General features: G+C 41.1%; 1 protein-coding gene and 1 long non-coding RNA gene across 2 annotated transcripts; one reads left to right on the top strand and one right to left on the bottom strand.

Moving 5' to 3' along the window:
• Positions 1-5,049: 5,049 nt before the first annotated feature.
• LOC125878808 (membrane primary amine oxidase-like) lies at positions 5,050-13,652 on the bottom strand. The gene is made up of 5 exons (XM_049560199.1): positions 12,089-13,652; positions 11,824-11,942; positions 10,968-11,134; positions 10,020-10,152; positions 5,050-5,673 (listed from the first exon to the last, which is right to left on the bottom strand). The coding sequence occupies exons 1-5, from the start codon at positions 13,650-13,652 to the stop codon at positions 5,386-5,388; spliced, it is 2,271 nt and encodes a 756-aa protein (XP_049416156.1). The 3' UTR covers positions 5,050-5,385.
• A 3,920-nt stretch (positions 13,653-17,572) lies between these two features.
• Positions 17,573-19,362, top strand: LOC125878888 (uncharacterized). Its single transcript, XR_007447812.1, has 3 exons — positions 17,573-17,718; positions 17,818-17,881; positions 18,689-19,362. It is a non-coding gene; the product is annotated as an uncharacterized LOC125878888 (long non-coding RNA).
• The last annotated feature ends 2,053 nt before the right edge of the window (positions 19,363-21,415 follow it).

Genomic DNA, 21,415 nt, shown 5'->3' with positions numbered 1-21,415 from the left:
GCTTTGACCTCAGCTGCTGGATGGTGTTGGCGAGCTGCAGTGGAGTAGCGACGTTAGCTCGTAGTTAGCATCGTCTTATTCGACGGCAGATAACTCTGTAGACCACATGAAAAACAGCACTTTAAACAGTGACTCGTCCACTACAGATTATACAATGTTTAGCCAACTGAAAGGGGGGCTGGTAGGTGAGCCCATGGCTAAGTAACTTGCTAACATTAGCTAATGTTAGCAAGGCTAACCTGTTGATCAGTTAACATTAACCTGAGCAGACATCACAAACAATAGCTGTGTCCCAATTTAGCGCCGCATCCTTCGAGGGACGCGAGCCTAAATTGGGACACAGCTGTTATCTGAAGAAACTGGTAACACTAAACAACTATGTGCAAGGCGAAAATGTTCGAAAACAAACTTATCGGGGTCCGTTTGCAGCAGCATTACGCTTGCGTCCACCATCGCCTCTAGCATTCATTGCAGCGGCTGAGTGGCTCAATAACCCCGCCCCTTCCCCATGACGTATTGGTTCTTTCTTCTAGTCCAGCAAAGAACTGGTGCCACTCTGGAACCAGTTTTTCTGGGCCAGAGCCAGTTCTTTTGTCGGTCTAAACAGGAAAACCGGTTCCAAATTAAGCACTGGCCCCGAACCAGCACTGGAACTGCTTTGGTGGAAAATGGGTATGAGAGTTGTTCCTGGTCTACCGATGGGGGTGCCCTCTCAGTGTGGACGGCCCCCAGCGGTGGCTTTTTCCTTGCCTCAGGTCTCGGTGCTCGGTCATGTCTCTTTAGTGATAGCTAGTGTGTGTTGGTGTGAGCTTGTGTGTGTGTGTGTGTGTGTGTGTATTTATGTATCTCTATGTGGGGTGGGAGGGTTGGGTTTTCTCTTTTCTTTTTTGTTTTCTGTTTTGGTTCTTTGTTGTTTTTAACCTCTGTGAGGCACTTTGTGTTACTGTTGTATGAAATGTGCCATATAAATAAAGTTGATTTGATTTGGTTTTGATTTGATTATGGTTAGTAAAAATCATGTTGTCTTAAAATATCCAGTTTGAGGGGCATAAATCCCCTTGCAGCAATGTCTCTGCAAAAAACAGCTGCAAACAACTGGGTGGGAGACATTGTCCAATATGACACACATCTTAGACAGCCTCCTCCTCTCTGACACTGTCACCAGAGGGACCAGCTCCACCCCTACCTTGTTACTGGAATTGCGAATCAGTTTGAATCTGTTGGCTGCTGAATTAAGTCACAACATCTCAACATAATTATTAATTATTATTATTAATTATTAATTATTTCCGATAGCAAATTTACAACATTAATGATGTCCCCTTGGTGAGGCCTAATATTGTTGTTCCCTACATAATTGGTGCCTCCGTGTGACGCCTAATTTATGTTCCCAACAACACTGTAGATGGTTCTGTTCACACCATGTGACAAAGTAAGCCACCACAGGTTTGTACACAGCCTAATCACCCTTACTGATACATCCAACTATCCCAGTCATCAGAAAACTCTGTGTGATAGAGCCTGTGGTGTAGAGGGTGAAGAGGAAGGAAGAAAGGACAGTACCTTGTGGGGCCCCAGTGATGCTGACCACTCTGTTCAAAACATGGTGCTGCAAGCACACATGCTGTGATCTGCTGGTCAGGTAGTTTACAATCCAGGCCACAAGGGGGGCATCCACCTGCATTGCTGTCAGCTTCTCACCCTGTAGAGCTGTCTGGATGGTGTTGAACGCACTGGAAAAGTCAAAAAACATGACTCACAGTGCTTGTCCGCTTGTCCAGGTGAGTGTAGACATGGATTAGCAGGTAAATGATGGCACCCTTGACTTAGAGGGGCTTGACCATGGGCCAGAGCTGCTCCAGGATGAGTCTCTCCAGGGTCTTTATAATGTGCCATGTGTCTGTGATCCTTGGAGCCACTGGGATGCGACGTCTTTGGCACAGGAACAAGTCACAATGTTTTTGACAGCATGGGGACCCTTTGGAGACTCAGGCTCATGTTGAAGATGTGGTGAAGTACTCCACATAACTGGGGGGCACAGGCTTTGAGCACCATGAGGCTGACACCATCAGGGTCTGCAGCCTTGCTCGAGTCTGGTCAGCTGTCTTCTTACATGGTCAGCTGTGAAGCACACTGTGGAGATCACAGGTAGGGGAAGGGGAGGGATGTAGTCATCAGGGTAGAGAGGGCAGTTAGCCTGGGAGCCAGAGGAGGAGTGAGAGGGAACCTCACCACAGGAGGATGGGAGGCTGTAAGCAGGGGAGGGGGGAGTGAAGTTGTTGACAGTATTTTCAGACACATTTTAGTTTTTGGGAAAAAAAAATAATCCTAAATTAAATTGTCAAGAGATAATTTGCTCCCCCCTGCAGTAACTCGAAGGAATAGAAGAGAACAGAAATAAATAAATATAGAAATAATATATGTTATGTATGTTATGTTAGGTCAAATAGGCTGTTTGTGTTATCAATACGAGGCAGCACGAGATACTTCACAGAATTTTCCTCCAAACTATGTATAAACTACCAAAAGTATTCCCTCTTAATAACTGCTCTGCTTGTGAAAAAAAGTTATGGCTCAAAGGCAAAAGCACAAATAGCACAGCTGCATTTGAATGTTTATGACGTGGATCTATAGGAAGTGTGTGTATGGGGTGAATTTAAATGTGTGAGAGATCATTATACATAGAATGATTCCTCTCACATTTAATCTCCACAATCTGGCTTCAATTCACCACCTCACAATCTGTTGCCAATTTCCCCTGTCTCTAAAATGTAGATACACATAGGCCAAAGTTTCCCTAAATGTATTCACATTCTTTGTCAGGTTCATTCATTCATTCATCTTCTTACCGCTTCATCCTCTTGAGGGTCGCGGGGGGGCTGGAGCCTATCCCAGCTGACATCGGCCGAGAGGCAGGGTACACCCTGGACAGGTCGCCAGACTATCACAGGGCTGACACATAGAGACAAACAACCATTCACGCTCACATTCACACCTATGGACAATTTAGAGTTATCAATTAACCTAGTCTAATCTGCATGTCTTTGGACTGTGGGAGGAAGCCGGAGTGCCCGGAGAGAACCCACGCTGACACGGGGAGAACATGTAAACTCCACACAGAAGGGCTCCCACGCCCGGGATCGACCCGGCAACCCTCTTGCTGTGAGGCGATAGTGCTAACCACCACACCACCATGCCGCCCCTCTTTGTCAAGTTTTTTTTTTTTTTTTTAATAAATTCCAATTAATGCGTAGAAAACGTCATACACACATTTCAAGACTGTTTTTGTGTGTACGCAGTGGTTATAAATGACGGCCCAGACCTGTAGCAAGGTATTAAATTTTTTCCACATTTCTAACACGCTCACACATTGGCCATCAAGTGGGACTATCTCTCATTTTAGATCTTGTTTTGTGCAAACAATTAATTCTTTTGACATGGCCACATAAATTTTTAGCATGCAAATGTGACACCATGTTTGAAGGACCTTAGTGTGGGCCAGATAGGCAGCTCACCTAATGGGTTAGCATTGCATAAAAGGCTAGCCAAGGCAGTTTTGTCAGCATACCTAAACAAAACCAGGTGCCAGTAAGCAGCAAGCATCCAGGAGATAGCTATGAAATCACAAACACAGTGCCAGAAAAGAAAAATGCATATATAGCAAAGGAGAGTGATTCTGGGGTTGGCTTTCAACTGCCCTTTCTCCAGCGATACTGTTCACAAACAGTGACCATCAATTCTTGTATAGTATGCCTTTAAGTTCTTCCTGTTTATATCCCCTCATAGTATGTAGAACACACCTATTCATTACCACAATATTAGCCAATCCCAGTTCCTGTAGTCCAGTAGTCCAGTCAAATGGCAGCCTCTGAGGCTAAAAAATGAAGCCAATGTGGAAGTGCTAAGAACTGCAGTTCCTTGAATGGCCACTTGAGGTTGGCTGCAGAAGTGGGTCAATGCCCATAGACCCATGTGTTAACCTTACAGTAAATAATAACATGCTTACAGCCTGGTACAAAATATTTTTGGTCTTTACAGGTAATTTACCCTTTCTGTAGTAAAGAGTAAATTTTTACATAATTTATCTGTTTAAAGAGCCAGTTTGCTCGACACAGTGTCGAGCTTTTGAAATGCAACTGTTTCAATCCCTGCTTTGGCACGCCCACAAGCACGTGACTACCAAGAGCGAGGCCTTGTTACATGCAGTCTTGAGGCTTTTTCAGGTCTTCCACTTAGATGAAGTTCTGACACACAGCCAGCAGATGTCACTCTTCTGACTGTATGAAATGCTTTGAAGCAGTGTGTCATTCTTGAAGCAGTTGTTTCAATGTGGTTCACTGCTTCATGAATCAATTTCACCATCACTAGCTGTGACGCTACAGTCTATAGGTCAGATCCACCACTTGCTTCAATCAATCAATCAATCAATTTTATTTATAAAGCCCAATATCACAAATCACAATTTGCCTCACAGGGCTTTACAGCATACAACATCCCTCTGTCCTTAGGACCCTCACAGCGGATAAGGAAAAACGCCCCAAAAAAACCCTTCTCAACAGTTCCACCCTCTTGTCCAAATATGACCACTTCTGAAGGCAATTTGTGCTTCTTAAGGCTTCAAAAGTCCACAAATCAATCAGCATTGTCACAATTGCTGTTATTTATGCAGTCTATGGGTCTTGTCCAACAGAAGGTGACAGTGAGACAAAAAGGAGCAGTCAATAGCAAGATGACATGGTAGTTAAACTGTAGGCTGTTGCCACTTTTTATTTGCACTATTGCATATACACATCACATCGCTGTCTATTATGTCTATATCAAGCAGTAGGCCTTGATAAAGAATTATGGAGAGAAGCAGTTCTCAATTCAAAGGCTTAAAAGAGCACCTGTTTTTACAGATGAAAAAAGTAACTGAGAAAAACATTATTTTTTCAGCTTTTCATAAATCATAAACACAGGAGAGAAAACAATGAAGATTTTTTTTATCACTTGCCCCCAGGGACTTCTGTACTCTATCTTTAAGTCAGCCAAAAGAAGCAAAGATTCACTGTAGTTGGAAAGAGAGATAGTTTACTGATATACTACAACCCTGTTTCCAATTAGCTCAGTATTTCAGTGGAAAAAACATTGCCTGTGTAACTAGTACATTTGATGGCAATCTGTTCAAAAGATGTTGCGACAACTGGTCCAAAGTGATGGAGCAGTTAACAGATGACATTTCCATCCCATGAGCCACCAAAATACATTAATCATCATCATCATGATTTTTTTTAAAAAATAACAAAATATAATTTCAAAGATAATATTAAAAATGATCTTATTGTAAATTTCCAAAAACATAATTAATATCAACAAAACAAAACAAAAAAAAGAAAGAATTACATATTAAGGCCTTTGTGTTATGAATCCTTTATCAAAGCCATTGTATGTGAAGGGTTCAAGAACGGGGCTGCAGGTCTCTTCAGTAAGGCAGGCCATCCTATTGTTGTCACAGCTGGCCTCACTGCCTGGGTCAATGTACACTGCATCAGCAGAGTGGATGGATGGGTCCTCATCAAAGTAGTTGTGGGGCCGCAGCAGGACCCCTCCCCCATTGCCCACGGTTACTGTGTTGGGAATGTCTTCAGTGTGGGGGATGTGGAGGAAGCCAGTGGTCACCCAGGCAACCAGGTCCTGGGGAAAACAAAGAAATAAGTAGTAAAGAGCATTTTTTGGATTTTCCATTCAACGTGGAGGCACAAAAGAAAACAATGTCTTCTCTACCAATGCAAGGTAACATGCTGTGAGTAATTAATACACAAATGGTCATTTTGCAAATGAAGTGTTCTTTTAAAGTCCAGTTAAGGAAGAGTCAAAGAGTTGAAAAGATGTGAAAAGACTGGGAACTGTCTTTTTTTTTTGTGCACTGTTATCTCGTGACAACGACTTATTAATTCGTTATCACGAGATAACAAAGATTGTTTTCTCGTGATAATTGTCAAGTCTGATGATTGCGCACTGGTTAATGTGATTGTCCTGATTTCAGCCTACAAGAGCTGCCACTGGTGTCCCAGGGAGGTGAAAATGGCAGATCACATTATTGATCAACGCACCAGGATGTAGGCTACTTCAGTCAAGGTCTAACACAGGCAGAAACTGTATTGTGTCTTTCTGTTAGGCATTCAGATTAGTCCTCGTCATTTAAGGAGAAGACTAGCGCGGTTACAACTTCACAGGCGACAGTTAAGTGATCCTGCTCATCAACGGGAAATCACATCATCTGCTATATGTGATGTACATGTCGTTATTTGGGTAACACGGTATTCCCCACATATAAAGCCTATTGACAGTGTATTGCGCTCTGGCTGCAGATGTATTAAGCATGAATCCGTTCTTGCAGCACGTCTACAGAAAGTAGTTGTTAGAGACAAACCATCCATCTGTCTGTCACCTGTTTGGCCTGCCTTGACCAGCGAATTCATCAGCTTGTAATAATTCGGCAACAACAGAAATTGAGGCTTATGTCACAACGCTACTTTTACAGGTCACGGGAGGCACAGGTTCACGGTGCCAAGCTGAAACCCCTGATATAACATAACCCCAAAAAACTTAACTCTTTTTGCTTTCAAAATGCAGCAATAAATTGTATAAAAACGAAAAGGACTCATATGGTTAACCAAACCAAACCAAATTGTTTGATAATCTGTGTGTAAATGTCTGCATATATCAGTGTGAGTGTGTATGTGTGTGTTCAGAAGTACATGTCCTGGAAGAGGGTTTGTCCCATTTCAATGTAGGCCTCCTTCTCCTGGGTGGACATCTGCTCCACCAGCTCTGGCCTCTGGCTGACCTCTCGGTATGAGAACTGCCGGCCTCAACAACTTTAGTGTAATTAAATTAAAACAAACTCAAATTAACACGCGTCCGGCTCGGACGATTCACTCAATTAACACAGCGCGTCACGCCGATACAGAAAACAAATAACCCCCGCTGTGCATTTACTGCTTGTTTATTAATTCCAGTCACATTTAATAGTAGCTGCAGCAGCAACAGCTAGTTGCCAACAGCTGTCTTGTTATTATTTCTTTATTACAGATATGCAACGTTATTTGGCCATGGTGATCATGGTAGCCTATATGTGTAGCTAAACTGCTGGTTTTCTACCCGGAAGTATTTGTAAACAACAAGGCAATTCCCTCCGAAGGGACACTAACAACTCAAAGTACACGTCAAATAAAATTTCTCCAAACATGTTTTTTGTTATTTTAGGTATTTAATGTCACGCTAATGTATGTTCAAGTGTTCATTTCCCCCGATAAGTTGGTTTTAATTCGTTATTTGATTCTATAAACACAGTCTGACCATCTCGAGCTTTTATTTTGGTACTTCTGGTGACCGGCAGTGTGAATTTGCATATTAGCTAAATATTTAGTTTCACCCAGAACATTTAGATTTAACATTTAACATTTAGATTCAGCATTTAGATTTAACATTTAGATTTATATTTAATATTTAGATTTAACATTTATATTTATATTTAGCATTTAGATTTAACATTTATATTTAGATTTAGATTTAACATTTAACATTTAGGTGCCACATTTAATATTTAGATTTAACTATTTAATATATTTCTAAGTTAACAAATATTGCTGTAAATGTGGTAAAAGGTGACGTTAAAAATTCACAACACTTTTTTAAACATTGTTTGAAGCTAAATGTGGCAAAATGTTGATGTTATTTTCAGCGTGAGCCACTTTACAAATGGCACCCTTTAGATACAGAGAAAGGCGACGTTTAGAGAGCAAGCCCAGATAAGCAACTCCACTTTAGAAACAACACCAAAAAAACGCAACCTGCAACTACCAATATTTGTACAAAAAAACAAGCCCAATGTCACGGCTAATAAACAAACCTGACAACCCTGCTTGTGTGCTCGTGAATGCCCGCCCTACTCTGCCTCTGATTGGTTTATGATGAAATTTTACTCTCCCTAAGCCGATCATCATCACTTATGTGGTTGTCTCTCCCTCCCTTCCCCCTCACCTGCCCTCACCATAGAAAAAAAAACTTTAGAGCTCTGCTGAGAAGGAGCTTGCCTGGGTGAAAACCACTTCAGTGAACTCAAGTAAAGCCAAGTAACGGCGCATTTTATTGTGAGTAATGGTAACAGCGTTGTAACGGGAGAGACAGTAACTTTTTTGATTACTCGTTACTGAAAAAAGTAGCGCCGTTAGTAATGCCGTTCATTTATTATGCCGTTATTCCCATCACTGGCTGTCAGTCATGTTGTAAATCCCTGTTTTATAGCATTAAATAACTAATTAAAAGCACAAACACTTGAATATACAGCAGTGTGATCAAAATTACCTTAAATGACAGAAACCATCTTTGAGAAAAAAATTATTTGATGTGTATTTTGAGATTTTAGTTTGGCTCATCTGCTAACATGAAAAGGGAGGGCTTTATGACCTCTACTGCAGTCAGCCAAAAGGGGGCGATCGAGATGTTTCGGCTTAATTTTTAGGAGCTGTCATGTTGGCCATCTTAATATACAATCTATGGTGCTAATGTTAGCTGCTGTTGACAGCTGAACAAGAGGCTGTAGCCACTCAGCAGCTCTTGGTCCCCAACGCATTCTCACTCCGACCTCGTCACATATCAGTGTTTGATCATGGACTTTCCACATCAAGATACAACATGCAAGGTACCCTGGGTGCATCAGTTGTTGATGTTCTGGGAAGCCGTGTCAAATTCAGTCAGTTACATACAAAGTCTGTTTTGAAAATACACTTCTGTTTTCACAGGTAATGTACCATTTGCATACAGTATCTTTCAAAATAAAAACACTATGTAGATACAACAGCACAAATTGATGTTATTTTTCCTTCAACAACAAATGCACATGGTTACATTTTGACAGCACAAAACTGTGGCTGGGTTTAGGTAACAAAAGCTTGTGGCTGGGTTTAGAAAAGCAAAACAGGATTTGGCTTTCATACAGGAAATGAACACTGGCCTCCTAGGTGAAAGTCAGTGTTGTTGGACCCATCTACCACTCCTCCTGCCCATCTTACCCAGCTTCCACTGACTTAACTTTTGTTGCTGTCCCACGGTGTCTCCCCCTGACGCCGTCGGGCGCCGTTAAACAAAAATGGCAATTGGCGACATATCATGCCAATGTGAAAAAAAGGCTTTTTTGTTGGTGACTGATGCTGGAAGTCACTGACTAAGCACCGGATTTCAGCAACTTTGGAGCGAGACCGGGGTTGTAGTCCTTTGTTGGGGTGTGTGTGCTGTGCAACCACAGATTATGTGCTACTGGCTTAGCTGCTAATGAAAGTCTGTCGCCTTAGAGTGGCGTGTTCTTTGGCTCAGAGAGTGTGTGCTGTGCTACTATAACTACAGACTGTGTGCTACTGGCTTAGCTGCTAACAAGAGTCTGTCATTTCGCAGACACTCGATCTCAAGGAGGTATTGTGTGCTTTGGGCTGCTGATTTAGCTGATAACATGAGTCTCTCACTGTGCAGCGGCACATTCTTTGGTTTGGGGTGTGTATAGCCTATGTTGCTGTACTACTTTTAGCTCCTAATGAGTGTCCGTAGTTTCGCAGCGGCTCAAGCTTCATTTCAGCTCTTTCAGCAGAAATGTCTCCAGTGTGTCAGAGAATACTGCTCATTTTTGTTACGGTTTTGAAACATAATTTTATATACTTGCTTATTTTGTAATTATCCGAATTTGGCTGGGTGGTTAATAATATATTTTTGTGTAGTGTGACAAACTCATTGCACTTTTTTTTTTTTGACCAGCTGCTACTAGGAGTTGGATTTTTAACTGCTGCTCTGGCAAGGAGTAACTTCAATGGCACTTTCCAATGGATATTTTGGCATTATTAATCTCTATAATTTGTGGAATATGTACAGAATTAAACCACATAAAAAAAGTTTGCAATATTTTGTTTTTTTGTTGTCTTCTTTTTTTTAAGTTTGATTTAATTTTTATCCTCTGACAAAGTTTTCTAAATGAAACACACACCCACCTGGTTTTCAATGCTTTCGTTGTCTTCAATGTACTTGCTAAAGTCAACAGCTGGACTCCACATGTCATGCTGATTGTACAGACTGCCGACACACTGCTCCAAGTCCTTCTGCCTAGTGATGGCGACCTTATACCTGAGGAAGTAAAGTCAGGTGAGATTCCAGGGAGAGGAAATAACAACATGTTAATAAGGAGACACTTTTTAGACCAGTGGTTGTCAAACTTTTTGCGTCTAAGGCACACCAAGGGGCCAGCCAAAATCTCAAGGCACACTCATATTTATATCTGTGCACAATGGCTTCTAAAACGAGTGTTATCACTCTTGTCACGACATACGACAATAAAATCAAGAAAAACTAAGACAGGTAGCTTTCATGATACTGTCTACTCACAGATTTTTTCTCTTTTCTTTTGGTGGTAGGTTGTCTTCGCTTGTGATTTGCTGTAGAATAAAGTGATCCATTGTCCCACTCATGCCTTTCTCCTATTAAATGTTATCTTCCCTCACACTGGCTGCCAATCAGGGCTTTGATGTGTCACACACTGATAATTCTCATGCATAATTGACAACAAATAGGTTTTCTGTGAGGGTTTTTTAAATTAAAATTACATTTTTTAGCCAGATTTTGCCTCTTTATTGGGAAATGGGTGCACACAACATACTGATACAGACAATTAAAAATTTATTCAACTTTAACTTTTTGTATAGGCCCAGTTGAATATTGCAGTAATAATGAGTGGTTATCACAAAATTCCATGGCATACCTGGATTGGCATCACGGCACACCAGTGTGCTGCAGCACACCATTTGACAACCACTGATTTAGACACACAAGCCATAGTACAGCATGGAGTGCATAAAGTGATGAATGACATCCACTTCAGAGATATTCTTAAGCTTCTAAATGCTCAGGTCTTTGATCCCCTAATAGGGAGCCTGGCTTCTCACCTGGCCCAGGACATGGCCCTCTCCTCTGGCTGGCTCTCTGGGAGGTGGTCCCCAGTGAAGCTGAACACCTGCAGCCTGTAGGAGCGCTGGTGACCCCAGCGGTTTGTCTTGCTGCTGGCTATATGGAGATAGCGAGGTGTCTTGGTGTCATGATGCAGAGCTGCTTGCTGCGGAGAGACACATGGTAGATAATGTGGCTAGAGGTGACAAGTGACTTTTTTTCCAATTTTTTTCCTACATTTTCTCCCAGATTTGAGTGCACCACAGTCCTTGTCACTTGTAACCCTACTGTTGGAAAGTGCAGACATACATGTCCTGCCTCTGTGACATGGTGTCTCCATTTGGTTTGGTTTTACCTGCGAGTGATGAAATTTAACTGGAAGGTATAACCTTTGGACAGTTCACTTCTATCTTCCCTCCCACTGTGTAGGTAGCTTGCATCTAGGCTTCACATCTCCAATTTGTTCAGTGATTCATCATTTGGTTGACCAAACAGAGATTTGTACGAAGGACTAAGAATTGGGATATCATCTCCCTGTAGGCAGCTAGCTACTTAGATATATCAAGCTGCTAGTTGCCAAAGCTCTATCTTCAGTAAAAGCTTAAATATTTTTTTACCATACACCTGTCTTTTGTGGTGAATATTCTCTTTCCTCTGTCACCAGACCAAAATGTATTACATTACATATATATATATATATATATATATATATATATATATATATATATATATATATATATATATATATGTATGTTGTTATGTTGTTATGTGTTAAGTTAAACTTAAGCTGGTCGACTATACCTCTTTGAGCTAACTGTCACTGTTTCAATGTTAAATACCAAAGTAACACTGCACCTGCTCTGTTTGAAGCTGTTTCTCCACCACCTTAGGGATCATGGCATGGCGTTCAGGCATCCAGGGTAGTGAAACATTCACAAACTCCATGTCTTTGGTCTGGAATACATTCTTCACTCCTGGAAAAGTGACATATTCAGTTGACTCCCTATTATTTTTACTTTACTGTCTGCAGTTATGTTTAGTTATAACTTTTGTTTAATCATAGTTTTAAAAAATATGATTCTGACATGTTCAAAGACCTAAAGATACCAACTAAACTCACCTAAAACATCAACATCCACCTTGAAGCTGATGAAATGGGTGTGGACATTTCCAGTGACATTTTCTGCCACTTGGTGACCAAATGGAAAACTGTTATTCAATGTGAAGGAAGAGGAGATGTAGCCAGTGGCGTGCACTTTGGCCTCCACTGACCCACTCTGGTAGAAAATGAAATCCCACATGTAGTCATAATTTCCTATTGCCGTGATCGTCCTAAACACTAAAGCGCTGTTTGCTAGTCCTCCGTAACTGTTGAAGACAATCTCTGAGAAGTGCCTCCGTAGAGGTTGACCCATGTCATGCTCAAAGACACAAATTGAGTTTCTGAGTTGGCGTGGAACACCAGTGTCCAGGAAATGGAAAGTGTCTATGTAGGTGGCTGAATAAGGGCAGTCGACCCCCCTGACCAACTCATAAGCACACCGACCAATGCCCATGCTGCCATCAAGGAACTTGGTGAGCATGAGATTTGGGGTGACGGATCCATAGACTGACATGGCCTCTTGAACACTTAGCTCATAGATAATCCTTCCCCCTCTAAAACGAACATCAAAAACTCTCATGCCTGTAAGTGGGTTCAGACCAAAGGCAAAGCTCCAGTCAAGGTATACGATGTGATTGTTTTTCACACTGAATCTCTTGCCGTGGACATAAAACTGCTGGGGTCCAACACCTGTGGGTTTCTTTTTGGGTTTGAGTGAGGCGTAATTCGGCACAGGTTTGTAGATGACTTTACTCACAGTTCCTGCCTCATATTGATGCTTCAGTTCCATTATGCTGTCAAAGTATTGACCATTATAAAGCACTTTAATCACGTGCCAGGACAAAAAATTTGTGCTTTGGTGGTTGATGAGTATTTCAAAGCCCACATGATGGATAAAAAAGCCTTCCTCATTTCGACAGAATGAAAGCCAGGTCTCTCTGTCCCCTGACTTGACTCCTTCAGGCATGCTGTACTGGAAAGTGGATCCATCTATACCAAAACTTTCATCCAGTAGCTTACTTAATGGTTTAAGTACAATTCGCAGAAACATTGTTATACCAATGTGTTCGCCAAAATGTAGCGGACGTGCAGTCAAAGGGATCTCTTTTTTATATCTCTCAAAGGTGACATCATGGTGGTAGGATGGGTTGGGAAGAGGGCCAACCACATATTCCTTGACATTGTTCATAGTGCCATGAAAAACCACTGCTGTCGCCTCTCTTGCTGGTTTCGGCCCATTGGCATCCAGATAATGCAAAACATCCTGCTTTTTTGGCAGGGAGAGATCAATCATATACAGATAGTCAACTGAAGGAGGCAAAGCTGGTTCAATTGAGATGTTCATCCCTGGGATCTTGGACATGTAGTCACGCACCTGTAGATACTCTTCCACTGAGAGGTCAGCAAAGACGTTGCTGCGCTCATCATGAATTGCAGGTTGGACTGGGTTCACCTGTTGAGCAGGGCACTTTTGAGTGCGTTGGGTGTTGAGCCATATCAGGACACAGTTACCTATCAATGAGGCAACAACGACAACAACCAGAAGGCATTTGAGGACATTGCAAATAGTTTGAGAGACCATTTCTCTGCAGCCGTTAATCAGTAATAGTTCAGGAGAGGAAATAGTAGCTATTTATGAATGTTCTGTGAAGGGGCGAGGCCACTGACTTCAAAGACTGCTTTTACAACCTGAGAGGTGTTCCTTTTGATAAGAGCAATGGCAATAGAGTATCCATGTAAGCTGCTCTGATGAATATTGGGTAAATTGAAAAGAGACAATGATCCATACAAATGGTTGCAAGAACCATGGATTCAGGCAAGTAATTGTGTATGACAAGTTGTTTCCAATCCAATTTTCTATATGTTTAGCCAGGATTCGGAGAAGTTTTTGACATTTTATATGTAGTGCCATTTTTAATTTTTTTGTTAATTAATGTGTCATATCAATATAATGTCAATCCCTCGCTCCTCAAAATGCTCCATAAAAACTGCTATGTCCTCACCTTTTGTGGTTTAATGCATTGGTTTTAAGTAGCAGAGCTCCTATCTTACAGTTATTACATTCACATCATTTACATCCGCGCTCATCAAGTGCAGTGCTGAAGTTGCAAACTTTCCATTTGTGTTTGTGTGTGTGTGTGTGTGTTTGTATGTGTGTGTGTATGTGTGTGTGTGTGTGTGTGTGTGTGTCTGTCCATCCCTTTGAATCAATCAGTGTCCCCTCTCTTAATTCAGAGGTTTTTGCAGTTCCAAGAATGCAGCACGGAATTCTTCAAGAGTTCTTTATTTTCTAGCCAGCAGTTTGTGTAGTTTGAGTCAAGGGTGGATAATTGATCAGTCCATCCGATCAGAGCTGATTAATGGATGAGAGAAGCAGCTGTTTGTTGGAACAAACAAGCAAACTTTTAGACCTAGCACACTGGGTCCAAAGTGCGTCTCTCTTCCACACCCATGGAACCACCCACCATCCAATCAGTTAAGCATAGTTCTACATGTATTTTGTATCTACTGTGTATTTTGAAAGCAGAGATAGTCACATGTGTCAGAGGCTGGAAAAAAATGTCAATCAATCAATTTTATTTATAAAGCCCAAAATCACAAATCACAATTTGCCTCACAGGGCTTTACAGCATACGACGTCCCTCTGTCCTTAGGACCCTCACAGCAGATAAGGAAAAACTCCCCCCCCAACAAACCCTTTAACGGGTAAAAAAAAATTGGTAGAAACCTCAGGAAGAGCAACTGAGGAGGGATCCCTCTTCCAGGATGGACAGACGTGCAATAGATGTCGTACAGAACAGATCAACATAATAAATTAACAGTAATCCGTATGACACCATGAGACAGAGAGAGAGACAGAGACAGAGACAGAGAGAGATGCAGGACAGACGGTAACGGTAATAGCTTACAACAACATTAATGAAAGTAATAATATTATAATTCTGGCTATTGTGGTACAATATGTAATATCTGATACAAATGTGACAATAATCATATGTGTTTAATAACAGCAGAAGTGTGACTAATGATCACAGCAGCAGCAGGAGGCATCTGGCAGGACCACGGCAGCAGTACAACCACACAGGTCACCAGGCACCGCTGCGATATAAGTTAACCTGCGAGACAGTGGAGCACAAAGGCTCCGAAGAAGAAGCCCAGTTAGTGACCGGTTAATTGTCCTCTAACAAATGATTAGAGAAAAGGAAAATCAAACATTGATTGAAGAACTGCAAGGTATTATATCATTAGATCAAATCAGGAGTGATTTTTTTTTTTTATTCATTTCATCATACAAATTTGAGGGCTAGTCAAATGTTGGCAAAATTTTGTGCATCACCTACTATATAGGCAGGCACAAAATTTGTTGATCCCCTTACCTTTCCTCTAGTGCCGCCATGAGGTCAAAATTTAAAAATGTTTAATACTGTCATTTTTGACCAAATACCTTCAAAGCTCATGATGTTCCCATGGGCCTCGGTTGTAGCCTATTGTGTTTAGTGATAATTAGAAAAACTATCATGCAAACATACAAAACAAATTTAGTGATAAACTGACTGATGCTGATGCATACCGATGGTTATGTTAGAGCATTTAAATGCACTTAAGTACCCATGTTACTCAGAGAAATCTGGCTTCACAGGTAATCAGACAATGTAAGCTAACCTTATTTTGGAAGCATGGCTTTATTGTGTTAACTGTATTAGTGATAAAAGACGCTTCTTGACCTTTGTGTGTGTGTGTGTGTGTGTGTGTGTGTGTGTGTTAGAGCATAGATTGTATACAATAATGGACATAGCCACTGTGCCTTGCATTACACATTTTGGCCGTTGCTATCTTGGTTTTTTGGAAGTGACCATATTTGGATGAGAGGGCTGAGCTAACCTGAATGCTTACTGCCAGCTTGGTTAGAATGGTGCACATAAAGCTATGGTTAACTGTGATAATACAAAAGGTAATGCTATTTTTTGCTGGTAAAAACAGGCTAAAACCTTGAAAACAAAATGTGCTTTCCAGAAAAATTGAATATCAGACTCATGAGATGGTCTTTTAGTACAAGCAAATGCAAAACAAGACTTTTTTAGGTGACAACAAAATGTTCAGTTTAACTTTCATGAACTGAAAACACTGAAACAGCAACAGCTACAGCCACAATTATACTCTGTAAATTTGGGATTGCACTATGGTTATGCTAACCAACGCTGTCACCATGATAGCTACTTGTCAATGGATGTGTAACCCAGGTGAAAGCCAGGTTAACTAAGTAATGTCAGTTGGGGGCCAGCAGGGGGAACTACTAAGCAGGGCACATAACTCCTTGAGATCAGGTGGAGAGATCCACTTCCTCTCAGGAGGAAATCCAGGAAGAGGAAGTATTTAAGTGTGGGAGTGGCCTATTTGAATCCATTTTGTTTGAGGCCATGCGGCAAGGTGAGTGTGCTTGCTGATCCTGTAAGTTCATTTAGCTCCTTTAACTTTAGCTTATATTGTAGATATGCTATGTAGCGTGTGAAATAGAGTATGGTGAATGTGCTAGGAAAGGTAGTATCAGTGGTGATGGTGAAATCAAAGCTTCATGAAGCATTGAACCACTTTGACACACCTGCTTCAAGAATGACACACTGCTTCGAAGCATTTCATACAGTCAGAAGAGTGACATCTGCTGGCTGTGTGTCAGAACTGCACCTAAGTGGAGGAACTGGAAAAGCCTCAAGACTGCCTGTAACGAGGCCTCGCTCCTGGTAGTCACGTGATTGTGGGCATGCCAAAGCAGGGATCGAAACACTGCCTCGGAACACTTGCGCTTCAAAAGCTCGACACTGTGTCGAGCAAACTGGCTCGAGCATAACATCACTGCCATCAGCCCTGTTTCTACCTGGAGCTCGCATATACAGAGCACAGGGTTTGGTTGAAGATGGCAGTGCTGTTTGGGCTGAGAAAGCCATGTGTAAGTAAGGTAAAGGAGGTTATTGGGTTGGTGCAGGGAGGGGAGCAGTGAGACCTGGCATTAGGGGAGTGTCTCTCGGATGCCAGAGATCACTGTCTAGCCTCCTGGAGGTGTCGTGGGACCAACTAGACGAAACACTGGTGAAAGGAGGTTCCCACCCGATGACCCCAGAGACATGCTAGTTATCACTGCTCATTGGTTTGTATAGTTAAGCCTTGCCATATTAGCTTATCACAGGGCTTAGGTTTTTCACTGAGTGTTGATCCTTTCTCTAGAGCACAAACTTCTTGTGTTTATTTGAAGTTAAAAGTGTAATAGATTGTGATTATGAATCTTTTTATTTACACAAAAGAAATGCACAAAGTGACATGTAAATGTAGATCAATATATATGGGTTGAATGTGTAAAATCTGAGGTGTATTTGAAGGAAGCTTATCGACCACATATCATACGAACAGTCAACAGCCAATCAGATGCCGAGTTCAGTCTATTGTGGGAAGTGACCTTGCGCGCAGTAGTTTTCTCATTCCTTTCTGCCTCGGACGTCGCTGCGAGAAGCCACGAGCAGAAGATCCCAGATACTGAAGATATTTCTCCTCATTAAACTAACTTAGTCAGAGGTATACAGCCATGTGCCGTGTTTAATCCGACCCAGGAGGAGTCTGACGCTGATTTGAGGCTGCATAAAACGTTAATCACGTCGGTAAGATGAAAGCTTCCTTCACTGTTTAGCAGCTTGCTAATCGCACACTGCTAGCTCTGTGCTACATGTTGCTAACGGCTAGTGCTAATGTTTACACAGGCATACTCCCTCTAATCTGCAGAGAGCCTTAACGTCGCTCGGTAGTGGAGCCCACGGGAAATCGGTGAGATATCTTTTGGCTGTTGACATATTAGTTGCTGCTGCTGTTCACTAATGCTGTGGAGAAGATGTTATATTTAATCTCCATTACTTGGTTAAGCATTGAGTGTTAATTTGAGTCATGAAAGCACCTTGGTATGTGTATTAGTACACTAAAATGCACATTTCTTATTTGTTTCAGCCACATAGCTATTTTGTGTAGATGTGTGAGATGTTTTAAGAGAGAAAGTCAATGTAAAATGGTATATTTTACTCAGACCAAACAAACAGAAATTTATTCATGTGTAGAGTGTTAATCATTTTACTCTATATGGTTCTACATTAGGAAATAATTTGTCAAGCAGTATTTTTGTACTGATGAAAGTGCATAATAAGATTTAGGTTACTGTTATTGTTAGATGTATTTGCCAGATTTATGGTGTTTACACAACTAATGAAACTGGTTCTGAGAAATACAGAAAATACTTACCATGTTTTCTAAAAGTGGTGAAATGTATTGGTTTAATGCTTAATCTTTGAGATGTTATTCTCTAGCATCTTAATACTAATCTCATGTTTATTTGTACTGTCAAATTGTGATGAGCACATATTCTGTTAGGATAAAACAATTCTACTGTAATTTCATTTGAGAATTTTGAAGTTGAATTACTAGAGTAATTTTCGTACAAGTTTGCATTCAGCAGCACTTAAATGATATTATAATCTGGTATTATGTTGTACAACAAAAGAAAGAAACATAAGAGAAATACTGAAAAGATGCCAGTCATAGAATAAATCAGAACAGACTATAAGCCTGTGTTTTTAAATGCAGGTCAGGTCTTTAAGTTGAGTGAGAAGATCCATGAAGACGGTCCAGAAGATTCCAGTAGATTGCGAGCCACCCAGCTTGATCTCAGGACCAGCATCTACATTTCCGGTGAAATAGCAGATGAACTATCTGCTTTGTGGTAGGATCGTGCCATTCGCCTGGATTGGTACCTACTCAAACTCATATTAGAAAGAGTGCACTCCAACGATACTTTAGATCCCGTGGATTCCTTACATTTTTAAACTCACAGATCAAAGTCCAATTGATCTGAACTGACTTGGACATTGGCCAAATACTGACTTTAAAGCGCTTCCAAAGTGGAAAACTCCCACAAAGATACTTTATTTTCTTTAAAGGGGCCCAGTTTGTTATTTTTCTTATAAATGTATTGTGTTTTATATGGTATAGTTGTCTAAATGGCACAGTAAAGTTGCAGTTTACTGCTATATCTTGTGTTGTGGTAATTATTACACTCTAACCTTGCTCCTTATGAACCTAGAGATACCTGTATATTCCAGGATTGGGTTACATGGTTACAGATGGCAATCACCTGTCAATCAAATATGCATAAATTTAAGTCTTAATAACATTTAAACAGGTGAATAATATAAGAATTCACTCCTGTACAGTTGTCATGAACAGAAAAATGCGCTATAAAGACCAAAGCTGTTTTTTTGTTTCAGGCTGTATATACATGTTTATTTCTGCTGTAAAGTTTGACATTTTAATATGAGGGTCTATGGGGATTGACTGGCTGTTGGAGTCGGCCTCATGTGCAGTTTTTGGCCATACTGCATTGGCTTCATTTTTCAGCCACGGAGGTTGCCGCTTGTGCCAAGGCAGACAAAACAGACACAGTGAGAGGACAAAAAGACAGACAAAGCATTTCCTCACAGTGGGAATGTGTCTGAATTTTGAATGGTATCATTTTACATATGAGAAAATTGAGTGAAATGATCTGTCCATTTGTCCCGACGCTCTCTTGGCAATTTCCCTCTCTCAAGTCTTTGTCATGCACATACATACCTATGAAAAGCCGATCAGATACCTGACCGTTATAGATGATGATATAGAGAAATCAACATTATCTAAGGTGGAAATTACCTGGGGAAATCAGGTTACTCTAACCCCTTACCGCAGGAACCAGGTTTTTCATTTACATGATATCAAAGAAATCTAAGTCCAACCCAGTTATATAAGTGCATGTAAACACTGACCTGCTAGCTGGCTGTAGAGTTTTATTACAGTTTAATGTTTAATGAATTTACAACTAGGGCAGACCAGGGCTAAAAGGCAGCAGGTGCTGTGACCCGATGATGTGGGTAAAAATTATCTGATGAAGGTTAGATAAGCTGATTGATCATAAATGTTGCCAATAGCATTGTTGCTCTTTTGTTCCAGATAAGAATCCTAACAAACTGCTTGCACAGCATAAAAAATGTCAAATGATTAGGTAAATTCATTGACCCACAGCAATAAACCCATAATGTGTGTAAGAGTATAAGTGTGTTATCAGTACATGTGAGTCAACAACTTCATAAGGTGTTGAGATTTCCAGGTTTCCTCAGAATACCTGCTGGATTTAAGTGGTATACAGTAAGTTATCAAAAGCCCCTTTTCCACCGCAGACACTTTAATCATTTACCCAGGATTTTGAAAAACTGCGTGTCCACCGAAATTACCCGGGGAAAAATCTTTCTCTCAACCCCAAACTTTCCCTGAAAAAAGTATGTAGTAGTGGGATAAGACTTTTCAGATTCCCCGGAGTTCTTGCGGGGTGAGGCTGTTTGCTGAAGGACGCTGATTGGTGGAACACACACTTGCAGCGTTCCGCACTTCCATGCCAGTGTGGCTGCAACCTTTATTTTATTTCTACAAGCTTCACTTCATTTGTGTTTTGATTAAGGATAGGTACCGAAACCCAGTACTAAATTATCCCTGGAGCTAAGTTATCAAAGATCATAGCGAGGGCTGAGAACCAAGAGTGACATTTCACCAACTTTACAGGACAGCCAAAACAAAAAATTACCATAGATTACTCTTACTTTCTGTACTGATTTCACCTATTTAAAGCACATTTATTGACACAGATGGATGACACAATACTTAACCCTATGGGCCCGAACGACGCATAGTGCGTCCAAATTCACACCTGTTCTTCTCTGTGGATTTTCTCCGCAACCGTGCATCATAGCGAGAAGCCATGCATATCATGTGAAACAGCGGAATCATAGCTGTCGGGAGTCCAATGTTTTCACAGCAAAAAAAAATGATAAAGTTACACTAAAATTATGTATAACAGAGCTTTCATACAGCTCTGCACACACATTACTCTTGGATGGATTACTCATGAATGCAGGGTCACACAGACATGCCACGCATATCACATGAAAGCGCAGGAGCAGAGCTTTCCAATGATACCACACACATCATTGTGCTATCATCCCATCATGCTATAAATCTAGATTTATTGTCTACAAAATAAAAACCTGACAAATTTCTTTACAATCCATTATACAGATGTTGTTATCAGTCACTTCATATAGTGAAGATTATCGTATCTTACCACGTCATGACAAGACCAGCCACTTCACCTTTGCGCACCCAGATGACAGTAGCCTAATTATGCATGCCTGACAGGGCTGTAGTCACCATATACACTGAGGAGGACATATGCCCCCCCCCCCCCCCAATGCCCAATATATAACTGAAACTGAAAAACAACAACAA

This window comes from Epinephelus fuscoguttatus, linkage group LG19 (assembly GCF_011397635.1).
Source record: "Epinephelus fuscoguttatus linkage group LG19, E.fuscoguttatus.final_Chr_v1".
Classification (NCBI taxonomy): domain Eukaryota; kingdom Metazoa; phylum Chordata; class Actinopteri; order Perciformes; family Serranidae; genus Epinephelus; species Epinephelus fuscoguttatus.
The sequence above is the reverse complement of the archived record's forward strand: the minus strand, read 5'-3'. Positions and strand labels throughout refer to the sequence as shown.